Source organism: Panthera leo, chromosome B3, assembly GCF_018350215.1.
Source record: "Panthera leo isolate Ple1 chromosome B3, P.leo_Ple1_pat1.1, whole genome shotgun sequence".
In the NCBI taxonomy this organism is placed as follows: Eukaryota; Metazoa; Chordata; class Mammalia; order Carnivora; family Felidae; genus Panthera; species Panthera leo.
In genome coordinates this window covers 136324857-136344535 of record NC_056684.1, presented here as the reverse complement: position 1 = coordinate 136344535, position 19679 = coordinate 136324857, and the positions used below count along the sequence as shown (strand labels likewise).

Genomic DNA, 19679 nt, shown 5'->3' with positions numbered 1-19679 from the left:
AATAACGAAAACACTGGAATTCTGACCCTTCGGCAGGTTTCTACTCATCCAGTATTTGAGAACCACCTTGAATAAACAAATGTGGGGCTTTTTTTAATATGTATGTCAGAAAACTACAGAAATCTTGTGAATATTTCTATTTTGTAAGAGAAAGATTAAATCTCTTAAATATCAGAGATGAGGAACAGGAAAAATTGAGGCTATTCCCAGGTTTTTAACCTGTGACATTAAGCAGATGACGGTGCCATGTATCTGAGATAAACAACCAACCCACGTATGAGTAAAGATGTGAAGGAAATAATAGGCCTAGCAGGGCAGATATCTGAGGAAAACATTTTAAAATCAGAAGGAAAGCAAGTGGAAAATCCCTCAGGTAGGTGTGTACCTGAAGTGTTTAACACACCAAGCAAAGAAGGGAATAGGAAATGAAGTCAGAGCTGTCGTCAGGAAGGAGGAGGTCACAGAAATCAGACAAAGTACATTCACAAACCATAATGAAACTAAATGAGAAGTCGGTAACCAAAAGATACCTGGAAAACCTCCCAATATTTGGAACTCAAACAACACACTTCTTAATGACTCATAAGCCAAAGAAGTCTTGAGAGAATTTCATTATTTCAACTAAATGACAGTGAAGACACAAAATATCAAAATTGTATAGCTAGGCAGCTACAGCAGTGCCTAGAAGGAAATATATAGCATTAAAATCCAAGTATTAAAACAGAAGCAAGGGCGGCTAGGTGGCTCAGTTGGTTGAGCGTCCGACTTCAGCTCAGGTCCTGGTGTCTGAGTTCGAGCCCCTCGTCGGACTCTGTGCTGACAGCTCAGAGCCCGGAGCCTGCTTTGGATTCTGTGTCTCCTTTCTCTGCCCCTTCTCCACTGGTGCTCGTTCTCTCTCTCTCTCTTTCTCTCTCAAAAATAAACATTAAAAACATAATTTTAAAATTAAAAAAAAAAGATGGATCATGGGCATCAGGAAAGACTTAAAAAAATAAATAAAATAAAATAACAAAAATTAAGAAAATAAAACAGAAGATCAGGGCACCTGCGTGTCTCAGTTAAGTGTCCAAATCTTGATTTCAGCTTAGGTCATGATCTCACAGCTCGTGAGTTCGAGCCCCAAGTAGGGCTCTGGGCTGACAGCTCAGAGCCTGGAATCTGCTTCAGACTCTGTGTCTCCCTCTCTCTCTGCCCTTCCTCAACTCACACTCTGTCTCCGTCTCTCTCTCTCTCTTGAAATATAAAGAAACATTAAAAAAAAATTTTTTAATATCATTAAAATTGATAAACCTCAAATGTAAACAAGAAAAAAAGTTAGACAAAAGCAAGAAAACACAAATTATCAATATTAGGAATAAAATAAGACATCAGTACAGAGCCCACAAACATTAAAAGAGAATACTAGCATAGCATAATTCAATGCCCATAAATTCAATAATTTAGATAAAATACAGTTAAGAATTTGAAAGACAAAAACTACCAAAACCTACTCAAGAAGAAACAGATAACTCAAATAGCCCTATTATCTATTAAATAACTGCATTTTTAGTTAAAAACCTTTCAAAAGAGAAAATCTCAGGCTCAGATGGGTTTCCCTGGTGAATTCTACCTAACATTTAAGGGCAAAACATGGGGTAGAGTTTACTTAAAAAAAAAAATTTTTTTTTAACATTTAAAGGAGAAATAATACCAATTCTATACAATCTCTTCCAGAAAATGGGAAACCACTTCCCAAGTCATTTCATGAGCATTCTCCTAAAACCAAAACTGGGAAAAGATGTTACAAAGAAAGAAAACTGCAGATCAGTATCTCTCATTACATTCTAGAAGCAAAAATCCTCAAAAATATACCAGCAAACAGGGCCCAGAAATATTTACATCATGACCAAGTAGATTTCATCCCAAGAATGCAAGGTTGGTTCATCATTTGAATATTGATCAATGTAATTCAGAATAAAAAAAAAATATGTTACAAAAGCCATATGTCATATCAAGAGACTTAGAAAAAATAATATTTGACAAGATTCACCACCTATTCTTAATAAAAACTGTCAGCAAATTAGGAATACTCACATCATACTTAATGGCAAGAGACTGAATGCCTTCCCCCCATGAGATCAAGAACCAGGCTCAGAGGTCCTCTCTCACCACTCCTACAGGGGAGGGACCTGACAGATACTACTTTAACCCAGCGATCAAGACTATCATCACTGGTGATAAATCGTGTTGATAGCATGTACCCCTTGAAATGATGGGATGAGAAAGGTATTTCACCTCTATGGTATTCTTCCCAAGCCCATAACCTCAATCTAATGATGAGGAAAACGTCTGACAAATACAACTTGAAGGACATGCTACAAAATACCTGACCAGCACTCTTCAAACCTATCAAGATCTTGAAAAGAAAAGGAAGACTAGGGTAGTGTCCAAGCCAAGAGGAGACTAAGGACTTATGACAACTACATGCAATGTGGTATCCCAGAGTAAAGGGACATCAGTAAAAGAACTGGTAAAATCCAAATAAGTCTATACTCCCATTAATGGTGATATACCACTGTTAATTTCTTAGTTTTGACAAATGTACTAAGGTTATGTAAGATATTACTTTTACAGGAAACTGGTGAAACGTATGCTGGAATTCTCTGAACTATTTTTGTGACTTTTCTGAAAACCTAAAGTAATTCCCCAAAGTATATTTTTTTAAAAAACAAAAGGGCAGGAAATGACATACCGTGTAAACACTAACCAAAAGAAAGCTCAAGTACATTAATATCAGATAAAGTACACTTCAAGTTCTATTTCTAGGGATAAAGACAAATACGCCATAACTATAAAGCAGTTAAATCACCAAGAAAACATAACAACCGTAACTGTATATGCACCTAACTGCAGAAATCAAAATAGTTGAACTACTAGTAAAACTGATAGATTTGAAAGAAGAGACAAATCCACCTTTGTGGAGACTTCAGTACTCTACTCTTTGTTATCACTAGAACGAGTGGATAGAAAATAACTTTAGAGATACAGAAGACCTGAAAAATATCACCAAGCAACCTGACCGAATTCACACTTACAGAACATCACACCCAACAGCAGAACACACATGCTTTTCAAGTGCATATGAAATATTCGCCAAGATCAACCATTTTCTGGGCCATAAAACAAATCTCAGCAAATGTGAAAGAACTGAAGTCAAACACAGTACGTTCTGTGACCACTACAGAATTAAACTAGAAACCCCTAACAGAAAGGTATCTGGTAAAATCCCCCAAATAACTGGAAAATTACGTGAGGTATACATATACACCATCCACACATAAACTACCCCCCTATCCTCCTCCTCCCCACCATTATCCGAGCAGCAAGGAGAGGTGTCCTCTTGCCGACAAGCCCAGGCTGTGGACTTTTGTGAATCCTTTCCCTCTTAAGACTATCCACTTTTCAAGCAAATATAGTTTATAATTTTATTACCAAGAGAATTTCTAAATAAATACAGTTTATAAACTTATTACAAGAGAATTTATAGGACAATTCTAAGTCAGCCAGACTTCTCAGTCTGATTTTTCGTATGTGAACATAGAACTCTCATCCTTCCCAAAACATATTCAAACCAAATCTACAATGTGCAAAACTCTCTAGAGAAAAAATATTTTCTGATATTTTTTAGTCCTGCAAAATGAACAGTATTTTTTAATTGTAATATTATTGCATCCAATCCTTAATGAAACACAGGCACTTTCTGAATTATGGCCATTTACTTTACAAATTACCCTTTTTTTTTGAAAGCTGTGAAAATGGGGTGCCTGGGTGGCTCAGTCGGCTAAGCACCCAGCTCTTGATTTCAGCTCAGGTCATGATCTCCCAGATTGTGAGTTAGAGCCCCGCCTCGGCCCGGTCAGGCTCCATACTGTCAGCCGGAGCCTGCTTGGGATTCTCTCTCCCCCTCTCTGCCCTTCCCCCACTCGTTCTTTCGCTGTCTCCTTCTCAAAATAAATAAACTTAAAAAAAAAAAAAAAGCTGTGAAACTGTTCACCTCTTTAAGGAGTTTCTGCCCTACAGGGATGCCCATTAGCACCACCTAGTGGATGAAATAATAAACTGGGATTCAACAACTTCCCTGTATCTAAGAATTGAGGCTACTCGGCTAAAGCAGGATGGAGCCTTCAATTCTATCAGGCCCAACCCATTATATTATATGAAGGGAAGAGGGGGAAGCGGTGCCGAAGAACCTAAGTGACTTGAATACGGCCACACACACAGATGCCACATCCCCTTATTTTTAACAATAGCAAATTGGCTCTTTCTATTGCACGTTATAGCCATGTGCAAACAAATTAACCTCAACCCTTACCTTAACCATCTGGCAAATTTATCTGGAAATAGATCACAGACTTAAAATTAGGAGCTAACACCTTAAAACTGCTAAAAGAAAACAAAAGAAAAAATCTTAATGAGCTAGAACTTGGCAAAGATCCCTTAAACAGAACACAAAAAAATACCAATTATAAAGGGGAAAAAAATCAATAAATTAGACCTCATCAAATTAGGCCACAACAAAGAAAAAAAAAAAAAAAACCTTTCCTCTTTAAAAAATACTTTTTACAAAAATTAAAAAAACCACAGACTAGGAAAAAATGTCTCCAAAACATATATCCAACAAACGGGCAAAAGCTTTGAACAGACACTTTACCAAACAAGACATATGGCTGGCTTATAAGCTCACGTAAAGACGGTCAATGTCCACTGGTCATTTGGGAAATCCAAATCCCAAATTATTGGGAAATCCAATATACAATGAAATATCATCACATTGGACCACTAGAAATACCACTAAATACCTTGGAACTAAAAAGGCTGTCATACTCTGCCTGGAAATGTTAAATTATTGTTTTGGAAACAGGTTAGCAGTTTCTTAAAAACATAAGTATGTACCTATTACATGACCCAGCCATTGCTCTCCTAGCTGTATCCCAGAGGAGGAAAGCACACGTCCACCAAAGATTTGTACGTGAATGTTCACAGCCACTTAAGTCTGTGGTAACCAAAACATGGAAATTACCCAAGTGTCCATCAGTGGATGAACAGAGAACCAAAATAGGTTATATTCTTAAAATGGGAGTAATTATCAGTAATAAACCGAAATAAACTATTGACACATGCAACATTATACATGAACTTCACAGTAATTAAGCTGAGCAAAAGAAGCCAGACCAAAAAAAAAATAGATATTCTGATACATTTCTATAAAATTCTAAAAACTGCAAACTAAGCCATAATGACACAAAGTCGATCAGTGGTTGCCTAGAGTGGGAGAGAGGATCAGAGGAAAGGGAGAGGGTATTAAAAAGGGACACAAAGTTACTTTCTTTTATACATACATAGTTATATATTTGTCATATATGTGTGTGTATCAAAATTCACTAAATTGTACAGTTAAAATATGTGTAGTTTATTGGCAATCAATTATACCTCAAAAAACTGTAAAAATGGAAATACATGAATTCACCATATAACCCAGCATCCCATGTTTAGGCATTTATCCAAAAGATATGAAAACATATGTCTACATTGTAAAGCAGATCAATGGCTGGGGCGCCCGGGTGGCTCAGTCGGTTAAGCGTCCCACTTCGGCTCAGGTCATGATCTTACACTCTGTGAGTTCGAGCCCCACGTCGGACTCTGTGCTGACAGCTCGGAGCCTGGAGCCTGCTTCAGATTCTGTGTCTCCCTCTCTCTCTGCCCCTCCCTGCTCACACTCTCTCTCTCTCTCAAAAATAAATATTAAAAACAAATTTTTTAAAAAGAGACCACCAACAACTACCCTTTCCTAAACACCACTCTGTGCCAAGCATTGTGCCTTCTACATACATCTCCTCTAACCTTAACAATCCTACAGCGTAGGTATTATTATTCCCATTTTAGAATAGGAGGCTTGGACTCAGAGAAGCTAAGCAATTTGCCCAAGGTCTCTCAGTAAGTAAATGAGTGAGCCCCAGCTTCCAAGAATAAATCTGGTCTGACACTATAAAGTATTTCTGACATAATGTCCCGCCTTCTCGACACCCAACATACTTATTAACTGGGGATGACCTCTATCTTCTACTGAACTCTAAGAAAAATGCATTTGCTTCCTTAAATGAGTACTTCCCTGAACACAAGTATCTGCTGGTGTAATGTCATTCATTCCCCAGGTGATGCCTAATGTATAACAAGGACTCAATAAATATTCTGTATGTTTTAACTTAAACTCCTAAGACTTATTCTCAAGTAACTATTAGTTACGTTACAAATCTTTTCCATTGTTAGTATCTCGGCGTCTACTTCACAAGATAAACACGGCCCAAATCTTGCATAATCACATCGTGTTAGCCAGTTCCAGATCTTCCTGATGACATGATTTGGGTCACTTTTACATTGATGACAATAGTTTACTTTTTTTAAAGCTTTTTCTACAGTTCCCATGAGAGCCTTCTGCTTTCGACTGATGTCACAGAGAGAGCCTTCTGAAGCTTCAGTAAATAGGAAAAAAAGAAAGAGTAGATGCCACTGTTATTCTCACGACAAAAGACAAGGAAAAGGAGATGGAAATAATCACCAAACCCCTTATATTCAGTGACCCGGTACTTTTCCAAAACAGGGAATTCAAGGTTTGCCAAGGACTAATTTGGCCTAAGCAATAACGTAAGACATATATTTAGCTGGAATCCATTCTATACCTCTCTTGATATGTGAAACACTGATCCCTCTATCCCAAAACATGGAAGCAAAGATGCTTCCTATTTCTATGCAGAAGTCATTTGAGCATCACCTTCACAGAGGATGATTATTTGGGCAATTTTTTTTTTTAATGGGACCTCTTGGAATCACTAAAAGTGCAGCAACTGAAGGTGGTAGTTCTAGAAGACCTTCTAAGCCAACAGTCTAGTAGCAGAAGGAGTAACTAGAAAAACTTACAGAAACACTCTTGTAAGGAAAGAAAGATGTTCAATGGCATAAGTAAATCATGCACAGGAAAACAGAAACCTCTTCAGGCTATTAAGCAGCCAGTTCTTAATCAAAATGCTGGAAAATTTACATACTATAAAGTTTGACACTCTGTTTCCTAAAATATAAGGGTTGGGACCACTCATACACTGCTGACAGTAGTTTAAATTGGCACAATTTAGAACACTTTTCAGCAGTATCGTTTAAGCTAGAGATATGCATATACTGATGACCAATAATTCTACTTCTGTGAAAATAACTGAAAGAAATGTGTGCATGAACATTTGTAGCAGCATTAATCAGAATAGCCAAAAACTGAAAACAAGCCAAATGCCCGTCAACAGTGGAATGAATAAAATTGTGGCCTATAATGGAATACTCTACAGCAGTGAAAATGAACAATCTATTTCTCCATGTAATAATACAGACAAATCTCTTTTTGAAAAGATTCAGTGAAAACTAAGCACAAAACAGTACATTCCATGGTTCCTACCATACAACATTCAAAATCAGGCAAACTAATCTATGATGTTAAAAGTCTGGATGGTAGGGGCGCCTGGGTGGCTCAATGAGTTAAGCATCCAACTTCAGCTCAGGCCATGATCTCATGGTTCACGGGTTCAAGCCCCACATCAGGCTCTCTGCTGTCAGCACAGAGCCCACTTTGGATCCTCTGTCTCCCTCTCTCTCTCTCTCTCTCTCTCTGCCCCTCCCCTGCTGCTGTTCTCTCTCTCTCTCTCTCTCTCTCTCTCTCAAAATAAATAAAGAAACTTAAAGAAATAAATTCTTTTAAAGGGATGGTAGTTACTCTTTGCAGGAAATATGAGGAAATTGGCAGGCGTACAAGGGAGGTACTAGGCTAATGTGATAGATTATGTTCTATTAATCTGTGTGCTGGTTACATGGGTGTGTTCACTTGTGAAAATTCAACAAGTTACATATTTACGATATGTGCACATTTCTGCAGATGTCCAAAAAGTTTGTTTTAAAAAACAAGGGGCACATGGGTGGCTTAGTTAAGCCTCAGACTTCGGCTCAGATCATGATCTCACAGTTCATGGGTTCAAGCTCCACATCGGGCTCTGTGCTGACAGCTCAGAGCCTGGAGCCTGCTTAGGATTCTGTGTCTCCTTCTCTCTGCCCCTCCCTAGCTCCTGCTTTCTGTCTCTCAAAAATAAAAATAAAAATAAATTATAAAAAAAATTTTTTTAATTTTTTAAAAAACAAAAAAATGCCTATGAAAAAGTACTTCTTTAACTGAGATTCCTAGCTCACTAATTTTTTTTTTTTTTTTTTGTATACAAAAGTGAAGGAATAACAGACCAGACCATCAGCCAAACTGAATGCAGAAACAAGGGGAACGGCCTGGGTATCCAAGGACAAAACAAGGTGATCACAGTGCCAGCTTTGAAAAAGGATAGTGTCTCTCTCAGCATGGTGTTAAAGATTTTCCCAACTAAACAACACTCTCCACTTCCTTGTCAAAGGCAGGCTGAAAGCTCACGGCTAATAGGCTGCTTTCTAGAATGCTCACAGGCTTCTGCTCGTCCAATTGAGTTGTAACCAAGAGTCACCTTCATTTCATTTGTTCTCAGATCAGTTTATCCCAATTTCACTTGCCATTGTAATTACATAATTTAATTAAATATTGCATAAAAATGCAATGCCGAAAGAGTCATTTCTATGAAAGCTAAATTGTAAGTTTTAGAAACACTCAATAACGATAAGTTACCAAAGAAAATTGTTATTGAAATAGAAAGAATAAGACACCTTGCAGAAGATGAGTAGAAAATGACAAAAATCTAGGACCACGCTTTCAAAATTCTTCATAAGCCAACTTTTTGAATTCTCACTCAGCTTTAAAGAAACATAAACTTGACATTTTAAGTGCATTATGGGGGTAATCTATACAAAAAAGCAGATCCTGTACAGGTGTGCTGTTTCAAAGGGGCACATGCACCCCCATGTTTATAGCAGCACTATCCACAATAGCCAAAGTATGGAAAGAGCCCAAATGTCCATCGGTGGATGAATGCATAAAGAAGATGTGGTATATCTATACAATGGAGTATTACTCAGCAATCAAAAAGAAGGAAATCTTGTCATTTGCAACTACGTGGATGGAACTGGAGGGTATTATGCTAAGTGAAATTAGTCAGAGAAAGACAAAAATCATATGACTTCACTCATATGGGGATTTTAAGAGACAAAACAGATGAACATAAGGGAAGGGAAACAAAATAACATAAAAACAAGGAAGGGGACAAAACATAAGAGACTCTTAAATATAGAGAACAAACAGTTGCTGGAGGGAGTGTGGGAGGGGGGATGGGCTAAATGGGTAAGGGGAATTAAGAAATCTACCCCGAAATCATTGTTGCACCATATGCTAACTAATTTGGATGGATGGATGGATGGATGGATGGATAGATAGATAGATAGATAGATAGATAGATAAATGTAGACCCTGAACTGTAATCAGACCTATACTCAAAGAAAAGGCAGTAGACATACAACAAAAGACTGGTAAACAAATTCGAATTTTTTTTCCCTAAAAGAAAACGTTGAACGTAGGCACCACATTGATGAGTCCCCAGGTTGACCAATTTTTTTTTTGGATTAGCTAGCCAACAGTCTACTCCAATTGTGAGGTATTAAAAAGGCTCTTCTGTACATCACTCAAGAAAACTGGGCAAGCAAACTAGACATTCAGGTGCCCACCGCACATATACACACACAGTCTCTCTCAATGTACACACACAGCCCTTCAACACCCACCTCACTGAAACAGTACGAAAACGCAGAAAGGCATCCAAAAAAGAAATTAACAGTGAAGATGAAAGAAGTCTGGGGATGTAGAAGATCTTAGAAATAAGGGCACACAAAGGAGTTCTTCACACAACTTTTCACATTTGCACAGCAAACAGGATAGGTATTTTGAAAGATAACACAACCAGGGACACTTGGGAGGCTCAGTTGGTTAAGTTTCTGACTTCAGCTCAGGTCATGCTCTTACAGCTCATGGGTTTGAGCCCCGTGTCGGGCTCTGTGCTGACAGCTCAGAGCCTGGAGCCTGCTTCGGATTCTGTGTCTCCCTCTCTCTCTGCCCCTCCCTTGCTCCCACTCTGTCTCTTTCTCTTTCTCTCTCTCAAAAATAAATAAACGTTAAAAAAAAATTAAAGATAAAACAACCAAACCCTAGCCATAGCCAAGCTCATCACTGAAGTTCTTCCCCCCCTATCCTACTGCTGTCCTGTTCTGGTCTTGAATGGGAGAGTCCCCAGATGCGGTCAGTGGTAGCCAGAGTTTACAGCACTTTGGTTCTTTTGTTAATTTCCAGATTTGGCGGGAGAAATCTCCTCTGAGATATCACTAGGGGGAGCACTTACTCCTTTAAAAAATTAAAAAAGGTGGGGGGTGGTGATTAGGAAGGGGAAAATTTCCTAATTAAAGATGCACACTTTAGGTGACTGTCCCTGGAAGACAAAGTGCAAAATGCCTTAAAACTCACAGTGTAAAGTGACTGGAAAAGCAGCAACATAAAAGTGAGGTTAGGTACATTAACCAATCAATATAATTTATGCATAACGTTAAGAGCAAACATTGCTTAAGATAGAGTCATTTGGTACAAAAATATAAATCTGTAAAACAGGCTGACCTTATCACTCAGTTTAAAAATGTTTAATTAGAATTCGACCTTATCACTCAGTTTAAAAATGTTTAATTAGAATCTGTGAAGGTCCTGGTTTCTGATAAATCCTATCAGTAAAGGAAGTTAATAGGTATCTATCACAAACTTCAGTCGACACACTTTACTTGCCAGATACTTTACTAAATTACTGGATGGCAAAATTAATATTGTTATCCTTTCTTAAAAGTTTGAAATGTACCTTGAGAACCTAAGTAACAAGAAGTAAGGACTGGGAAAACAGACAGAAGGAAATTAACATTAAATGGGTACCTATTCTGTATCAGGGCTCCCCACATTACACAACCTTAGGAAACAGGAATTGCCATTTCCAATTTACAGATGAAAAAAAGAGACCGCAAAATGTGTTCCTGGTCAAACAGATAATAAACAGTAGAATAAGCTATAATCTAAATCTGTCTGATTCTACCGTCCACAATACAAAAAAAAAAAAATCAGAAGTTGTTTAACTCATCTGGCATTTTGGTCAACTTAAAATAAATAAATACACTTTATGAAGAGGTATACGTTTATGTCACAACACAGAACCAGAAAGAATGAAACAGCAACAACAGAAAAGACGGCTTGCCCTCTGGGAGCTTACAATTAAAGAAAATGTTCACACACACAGGCTAAGGAATACAATGTAGTGATTAATCACCGCTTGAGGGAAGCCATCAGTAAGTGATAAGGGAGCTCACAGAAGCCTGGGCTCCACTTGGCTTCAGCAGTCAATAAAGGCTCTCCGTTAGATGCAAGATCATAGCTGGATCCTGGGGATGGAAAACGCTGAACCGCTATAATGAAAGGTATCGCAGGACAGGGACAAGCAGAGCTAAGGACGAAGATGATGACTATGAGTAACAGCGAAGAGGCAGGACTGTTTCAAAAAGTAAAGGACTGAGTGGAAACCACCCAAGTGTCCATCAACCAATGAATGAACAAGCAAAAGGTGATACGCCCACACAATACAATACTACTCGGCAACAGAAAGAAAGCAAGCTCTGATACGCGCTACAACATGGATGAACCTTGAAAACATTACGCTCGGTCAAAGAGGCTGGTCACAAAAGGCCACATACCGTGTAATTACATGACATGTCCAGAAGAGGCAAATCCATAGAGACAGGAAGTAGGCTAGTGATTCCCAAAGGCGGGAAGGGGGGGTGGTGAGAAGCGGGGAGTGACTGCAAAGAGGTATAGTTGTTTCTTTGGGGGATGATAAAAATGTTCTACGGCTGATTGAGGTGATGGCTGCACAACTCGGTGAAAACACTAAAATCCACTGAACTGCACACTCGACATGGGTGAACTGTAGGGCAAATGAACTGCGTCTCAATCAAGCCATTAAAAAAAAAAAAGTCGAGGGCCTGGTGGAACATCACATTGCACAGCTAAGAGGGAGCCACTTCTGCCAAGTTTAAGGGTCTAGAACTGATCTGGAGGCAATTAGAGGTATTTAAGTAAAGATTTACCAAATGAAAGCACAGTGTACTAACTTAGGGCTCTTCTCTAGCAAAATTATTCACATATTTCAAGTACGTTTCTAAAATATATGCCAAAATCACGAAGACAGAGAACAGGAAAAAGATGATGTGATAGGATTTTGACTAAGCCACAAGCTGTGACAATTAGGAAAGCTGTTTTGCTTCAGCACTAAATGCCACAGATGGATGGATCAGCATCGTATTTATGCAAAACCACAAATTCATCTGTGTCATGTCTTCAAATACCGTAATGTTCTAACCTTAATTACGAAAACTGCATTAACAACTGATCTGCCATATTTTAGGGTAAGATAATGAACAGTGTGATTTGTTTTTCACTGGATGACAGTCCTCTGTATATAATGTTTCAGATATTAGATTCAATCCCAATGCTACCAGAACCTCCACGGATATACAGCTTGTGTGATGCAAACAAACTTGTCTGAATTCTAATGTAACATAATATTCCAAAAACAGTTTTAATATACAAAATAAGAGAGCTGAAGAAACAAATCTGATATTCAAAGACAGAGAGGGAGGAAAAAAAATCTGGATATTAAAGATCCAATACAAAGGGTAAAGTACTCAAAAATAAAGCTGAAAATCAAAGAAAAAACAAAAAAAAAAACAGGTCTCGGTAGGAGGTTCTATACCACCGGAAAGTACGATGAAAAAATAAAAGGCTCAATATAAGCAGATGAGGCTGTAACAGAACTTATCTATAACACAATCCCACACCCTCCCCTGAATCCTAGGGAAGAAAGAAACCTTTCAGGCAGTGTGCTGTTATTCCTTCAGAAGCTGTCCTAAAGGTGAAATCCCACTTTCCCCCAGGGAGTGGTAAGGCCATAGGAATCCAAGAAGAAGTCGGAGGGAGAACCTATACACAACCAAACCTGTGTGCGCCTTCCGAGTCACCTTGCAAACCTCCTTCAAGGTAGATGAGCCACAAGAAACTAAAGGAGACATCAGATCTCTTTTAAAACTTTGTCTAAGAATGAGAGGACCCATCTGTCTCTAAAGGGCTTTGTAAATTCCAGAACTGGATGAAACTTACGTTCTGTGCCTAAGAAATACAGACAACTTAAGACACCCCAGTTCACTAACAAACAATAAAAGCAACATAGAAAACAAGTACAAGTACGTGCTCCTAAAAAAGAAGCCTTGTCATTGATATCTAGAATAAGGTATCTGCTGTCACAAGTAAGTAGAGCAAGGCTGTCCGTTTCTTAATGTAAGCCAGAAGTTATGCGGAAGAGAATTCCGTAGGAGAGAAGTAGGAAATTATTACAAATCATTAACTGCTATATGTTAACAGATACTTATGCAAAGTCTCATCGATTGTCTACCTACTCTAAACAAAAAAAACCGCGGGAAAAGGCAGAAGTTTACAACTGTTGTTCACCATATTGGACATGTTAATTACTAAGGAATAAAGTACTTCAACTATAACACAATCAAGTATCAAAAAAAGGTTAAACGTGGAATTATTCTGTGTAAACACCAAAAACACATAGTTAACTCATACATAAATGAAAGTTTTCTTTTAAATAAATAGGGAGAAATAATGACAGCATGCTACCAAAGATCACCAAAAGAGGGGAAATAACACCAACATAAGGTCTGAAATCCAGAAAGATTTTCAAGTGATAGAATTATTAGAGAGAACGTCTAAATTGTAAGCACGCTACAATTCTGAGTGCAGAAACCCAAGAGGCCATGAAAAGGCTAAAGAAGAATTAAGAGAATGAAAGTCATAGGGAGGGATTTTTTTTTTTTTAAACAGGATCCTCCACTGAGTAACATGGGACCAGACACATGACCTATAAATTAGAAAGGAGAACGGGAAACTTGCCAGCACCTGAAACTGGCAAAGCTGACCTAAGCTAAGGAAACAAGGATGATAAATATCTGGGCAGGTAAATAACACCAGGTTTCAAAATCTGATTCTAGAAAACAGAAGCGAAAACTCACTTGCCAAAGGGGAAAACATGTCACTGCAAGTTAAAGAAAAGTTTTAAAACAAATGGACACAAACTACCTTAGGAAAATTGCTGCTTCTGAAGTATTTTCACAGCTAAATTCGTTAATGTTCACTGCATTAGCTTTTAGGAAGCTAAATCCAAAGCGTTTTAAACGGTTGAAGTTTGGTAAATATTTCTAATAACCATTTGCATTGAGCAATTCTGCAGAGTTTGTGAGATTAAACTTAAATGAGAGTAGGCTCAATTACATTTTAAAATCTTTCAGACAAAATGACGAAGCTTACATAGCAAAAGTAATATAAAACAGGATAGATATCCTGAGCAACCAATTGAACTACCCTATGGGGGGAGAGGGGGGAAGGGGGGGTTCTATATAGCAAATAGCACATCACAGTCCTACTCTATGGATAACTTAAAATTAATCACTGGACATTCTTTAAGTCTCATCTAAACTTAGTGGACCTGTGGGAGAACAACCGAAGCCAGAAAATAGGGATGAGATCAAATTCAAACCCTTGGCTGTTCTATTCCTCCTGCTCCAAGGAATATTCTGTAAGTTGGTTGTCTTATTTGATCTCAGTTCTCAAATGCGTTAAGTCCATACCAAACCCGTAAAACATAATCGAATGCTCCACATGCCAAAGTACCCTGTTCAAGTAAATCTGAACAGAACCGTAACCTGACATTTCACAACGGCTTTCATCCACGCAGCCGCAGGGAAACCGCAACAATTTCACAGAAAGACTTCGGGAAATACCTGAGCAGATAAACAGCCCTTTCAATATCACTGAGGTCTTCATCGACTGTCAATCTTTCTATTTCTTCGGGTGTCTGTCAAGCGTAAAATACAAATAAAATACAAATTATGCACACAAACAGGGATCAGTCTCGCCCCCCCCCCCCCAGTGACCCTCCGGGAACCCCACACGAGTAGAGACTAACGAAAAAGTTTCACAATTAAACATTATCACTGAAAACTAATCAAGGACTCTACATGCCGACCTCAACCACAGAGGTCTCTAATTTTCTTGAATTGTTGGGTTTGGTTGGTGGAGTTTGAGGTTGTTTTTGTTTTTTCTGTCGTTGTTTTTTCTTTTTTTTAACTCTTCTAGCTTCTAGACTGAAGCTTGAGAATTACATTGTGGCTTTAGAACATTGCTGTTTGAGTTTAATCGAGTTTAGTACTCGATTTTATATGCCTATCTATACATACTTTTAATCTCTAATACCCCAAGGCGGTTTCTCCAGCATTTTCCACCCCACAAAATGCTCAAAGGGGGAATGGATGCAAACTGCAGCCGAGTGAGTATGAAAAAAAGACGAGATGTGGAGTGGGGGAAGGGAATAAACTCCGGGGCTGGAAGGAAATCAAAGATTCGCGATATTGCGGCAGGTGGGAGTGAGAGGAGCTAAAGGGAGCTATTGAGAGGACGGCTGGGGGAGGGGGTGGTCCGTAAAGTAGGTCTGCCAGCAGCGAGGGTTGGAGGCTGGGACCAAGATGACTCTGCGGGGTGGGGGAGAAAACTGAAGGCTGACTCCCTAAAGGCAGGTGGGGATCAGGGTCCCAGCTGGAGTCCTGGAGGGGCTGGGAAGAAAGGACGCGCAGTGACTCAGGATGGGGGCCAAGGGTCGAGAGGGCTCTGAAGATCGGTAGCAGGACGACTCCAGCATGGGTGCTGGGTGGGAGGTGAAGGGAGGCCTGGCTGACTTGGGGGCACAGGCGACCGAGCTTGCTCGGATGGAGGAAGGGGCGAGCGGGATCCGGGGTGTCTCAGGGAGGGGGGGCAGGAGCTGTGATGACTGAGGAGTGGGACGGGGACAGGTGGGGGGGCACTCAGGAGGCGGCTGGAGGGGCAGCTCCCGCAGGGCGGCAGGATGAGGGGCCAAGGCTGTCCTAGAGGGGCGGCTCGGGGGACACCGCTGGGCCGGCCGTTCCTGGGGCGGCTTGGGAAAGGGGTCCGGGGCGGGGGGCTGGGGAGCCCAGTGCGTGCGAGGGGCCAGTCCCTCGGGGATTGAGGTCCGAGCTGGGAGAACCCGGGCTGCGTCGAAGCACGGGCGCCGGCAGGGGCCGGTTTAGGGTGACACGGCGACTGGAGGAGGACTGAGGGGCCAGCCCGACTCCGAAAGGGTCCCGGGTCGCTCGGGAAGGAAAAGGGGACGGGACGGGACGGGGTCGGGGCGCGGGCCGGCCGCCAGGCGCCCTGCGGGCACTTCCTCCTCCCCGGTGCGCACCTTGAGGCTCCGGCGGACCGGCCTCTCGATGATGGTGAGCTCCTGCAGGTCCTCCATGTAGCCGAACAGGCTGTTCTGACTGAAATCCATCGCGTCGGCGGCGGGCGGCGGCGGATGCATGGACCGCCGGGCCCCCTCGCCGCCCGGGCCAGAGCGGCCCCGGGATGCCGGACGCTCGCAGCCCCGCGACCGCCCACCAGCAGGACTTTCTCCCGCTCTCGGCCGCGGGAGCCCGGCGGGAGGCAGGCTGGCGGCGGGAGACGGAGCGCGGCCGCCGGGGGCGGGGCGGGCAAAGCGAGGGGGCGGGGCGGGGCGCGCGGGCGGGCTGTGGGGGCGGGGCCAGGGCGGGGGAGGGGCCACAAGCCTGCCTCGGCCCCGCCCCCCCCCCCGGGCGCCGGGCGCTCGCGAGCCGGACGCAACTGCCGCGCCAAGCTGTGGTCGCCCCCACCGCCCTTCTGCGCCCTCCTCTCCCCGCGCCCCGCCCCGTGGCGCGTGCGCAGAGCCTTCCACCTCCTGCAGCCTGCGGAGGTGGGCTGGGGGCGGGGACCCGGAGCGGAGAGGCGGAACTGGTGTCCCGGACCGCGAAAAAGAGGGAGGTGGGCTGCTGTGGTGTTCAACGTGATGGAGTAACTCGAGTGATCACTCGAGTGATCGCCCACTCCAGCAGGCGAACTATGGACTCGGAGACCATCCTAGCTCAGCTGTAGCCCTGGGGGAGGGATGTGTACCCAAAATGAGCAGTTACCACGTGGGGTGTGCCCGGGTGATGGGGTGATGGGGGAATACAGTCCTGGAGAGTCTAACATTTGGGTGGGGCAGCGGCCCAAAAAGGACTCCCGGAGGGGAAACGACCTGAATCTTAAACGTTCAGTAAGACTTTCCTAAAGAAATAACAGTAAGCCCATTTCGGATAGAAGTCTGGGCGTGTTTTGGTTGTGGGAGGTAAAGCTGGGAGTGCAGGGGAAGCGACTGCTTGGCCAAGTGGGTGGAAGAGAGAGGCAGGTCCTTTATGGAGAAAGGCCCTGCTCTGGCCAGGCACGTTTGAGTCGCTTGCATTTGATTCTGTTAAGAATGGGAAGCCATGGGAAAGGGATGGGGTCATTTTTTGGACTTTGGGGGACAAAAGTTGTGTTGATCAGGCTCTTCAGCAGCAAGTCCCCTCTTTTTAATTTTATGTTATTTTCCACCCATGTCCTGTCCACACTCCCACTTCTCTATCCCCCATATGCATCCTCTCTCTCTTTTTTTTTTAATGTTTATTTATTTTAGAGAGAGACAGACAGCACAAGTAGGAGAGGGGCAGAGAGAGGGAGACACAATCTGAAGCAGACTCCGGGCTCTGAGCTCTCAGCACAGAGCCCAACGTGGGGCTTGAACCCCCTGCAAGATCATGACTTGGGCAGAGTCCTGATGCTTAACTGCCTGAGCCACCCAGGCACCCTGCACCCTCTCTCTTATATTTAAGATATGTTCCCATATATGTATATATCCTCCAAAGATACTGTTTGTTTATGTATTATGAAAGATACTCTAAGAACTCTTTTTTTCTTGTTTTTTTCTCAACATAATGTGTTAGAGATTTATCCATGGGGCTATCTGTGTATACTAGGAGTTCATTAGTCCTGACCACTAACAACATTCAGTTTGTACATCTAACTCATTTTACTTAGCAATTCCTTTAAAATGGACAGTTAGGTTGCCAGCCGTTCCTTGTAACCACAGACAACACTGAATGGTATTAGACGTGTCCCTGATAGAGCATAAGATAGAAATGAAATTGCCCGGTCATGGAGTCGACACTGCTTGTTTTCACTCTGCCCGGTTGCCTTCTAGAGTGGCTTTGCCAGTTTACAATCCCAGCAGTGGTACATGAAGACAGAGTTCTGTTTTCCCACTTTGTATGCTAACCTTTGGTATTATCCAATGTCCTAATTTATATCAATCTGATATCAGCAAAGTAGTATCACACTGAGGGGCATCTGGGTGGCTCAGTCGGTTGGGCGTCTGACTTCGGCTCAGGTCATGATCTCATCATCCGTGGGATCGAGTCCCGAATCGGGCTCTGTGCTGACAGCTCGGAGCCTGGAGCCTGTTTCAGATTCTGTGTCTCCGTCTCTCTCTGACCCTCCTCCGCTCAAGCTCTGTCTCTGTCTCTCTCAAAAATAAATAAACATTAAAGAGAAATTTTTTCTTAAAAAAGTAGGATCACATTGTAATTTCATTGAGTTTTTTTGTTGATAAGTGATGTTACCCATTTTTCCATATACTGAAGAACCACTGAAATGTTTTCCTTCTGTGAATTACCTATTTGCAGCCTCTGTTTTTCTGCTAGATTTCCTATTATTTTTCTGAATGAATTGAAGGAGGTTTTTTTTTATCTGTTCTAAATATTAGTCTCTTGTCAGTCTTAGACATTGTATGTCTTTGTCCCAATCTTTCACCTGTCCTTTTAGCTTGGCCTTTCCTATCCTACAGTGTAGGGCAAATCCATATTTTGATGTCAACAAATGCATCTCATTTTAGCCTCGTGTAGTGTGTTGGGGAGGGGGTTCTTATTTAAGACTCTTTTCCTACTCAGAATATTCTCCTACATCTTCCCGTATTTAATAGCTTCACACTTTTACCTGTCACGGTTACGTCTTAATTCACCTGCAGTTCACCTGACATATGGCACGCCCAGGAATACAATGTTATTTTCCCTGCATAGTGAGCCAGTTTGCCCAGCAGTACCCACCAAACAATCCGTCCTTTCCCCCACCGATGAGTGCTGGCGTCTCTGTGCTACACCAAGTCTTAACAGACACACGTCTCTGTTTCTGGGCTCTCGTTTCTGCTCTGTCGATCCAGCTCTGCTCCAACACCGGTGCTGCACTGATTCCACTGCTCTGTTTTTGTTGCGTGTCCTAATATATGATGAATCCTCCCACGCTTTGCTCTTTTTTTCATTCAATATCGCCTCTGAAGTTCAAAGCAAAAATGGTCAGCGGTTGCCCAGTAGCTAAAATCCAGGTATTCTGATCCCTGCTCCACATTAAGGAGGGATGAAGGGGAAAATGGAGCTTGAAGAGATCAGGAGAAGAGGCAAAGACGCAGGGGTGCCGATTTTCCTGAGCAGCACCTTGCAGCCCCCCCTTTCCTGCCAATTTCCAAAATTGTCCTCTTTCCCCCTAGTTTACAACCGATACTAAATCATGTTTGTAAACTTTACCCTGCTTCAGCAAAGTATCCTCTCCTATTTAGATTTTGTACCGTCACCGTTTGAGACTTGATAGCCTTCAGTGAAAAATTGATGGAATACATAGG

At 41.8% G+C, this 19679-nt stretch overlaps 1 protein-coding gene across 4 annotated transcripts in view; it reads right to left on the bottom strand.

Annotated features, from left to right (window-relative positions):
- The window catches only part of PPP4R4 (protein phosphatase 4 regulatory subunit 4), a 108218-nt gene extending 91571 nt beyond the window's left edge, over positions 1-16647 (bottom strand). For 3 of the 4 annotated variants that reach the window (XR_006204035.1, XM_042944194.1, XM_042944192.1), the window contains exons 1-2: positions 16377-16647; positions 14902-14975 (exon numbers count right to left, since the gene is read on the bottom strand). Coding sequence is in view for 2 of the 4 variants with exons in the window: in XM_042944194.1 (XP_042800128.1) it covers positions 14902-14975; positions 16377-16496 (194 nt within the window). In the remaining 2 variants the exon portion in view is untranslated. Of the gene's footprint in view, positions 1-14901; positions 14976-16376 lie in introns of those variants that run through there. The other variant, XM_042944195.1, reaches the window with a different exon arrangement.
- Between the last annotated feature and the right edge of the window lie 3032 nt (positions 16648-19679).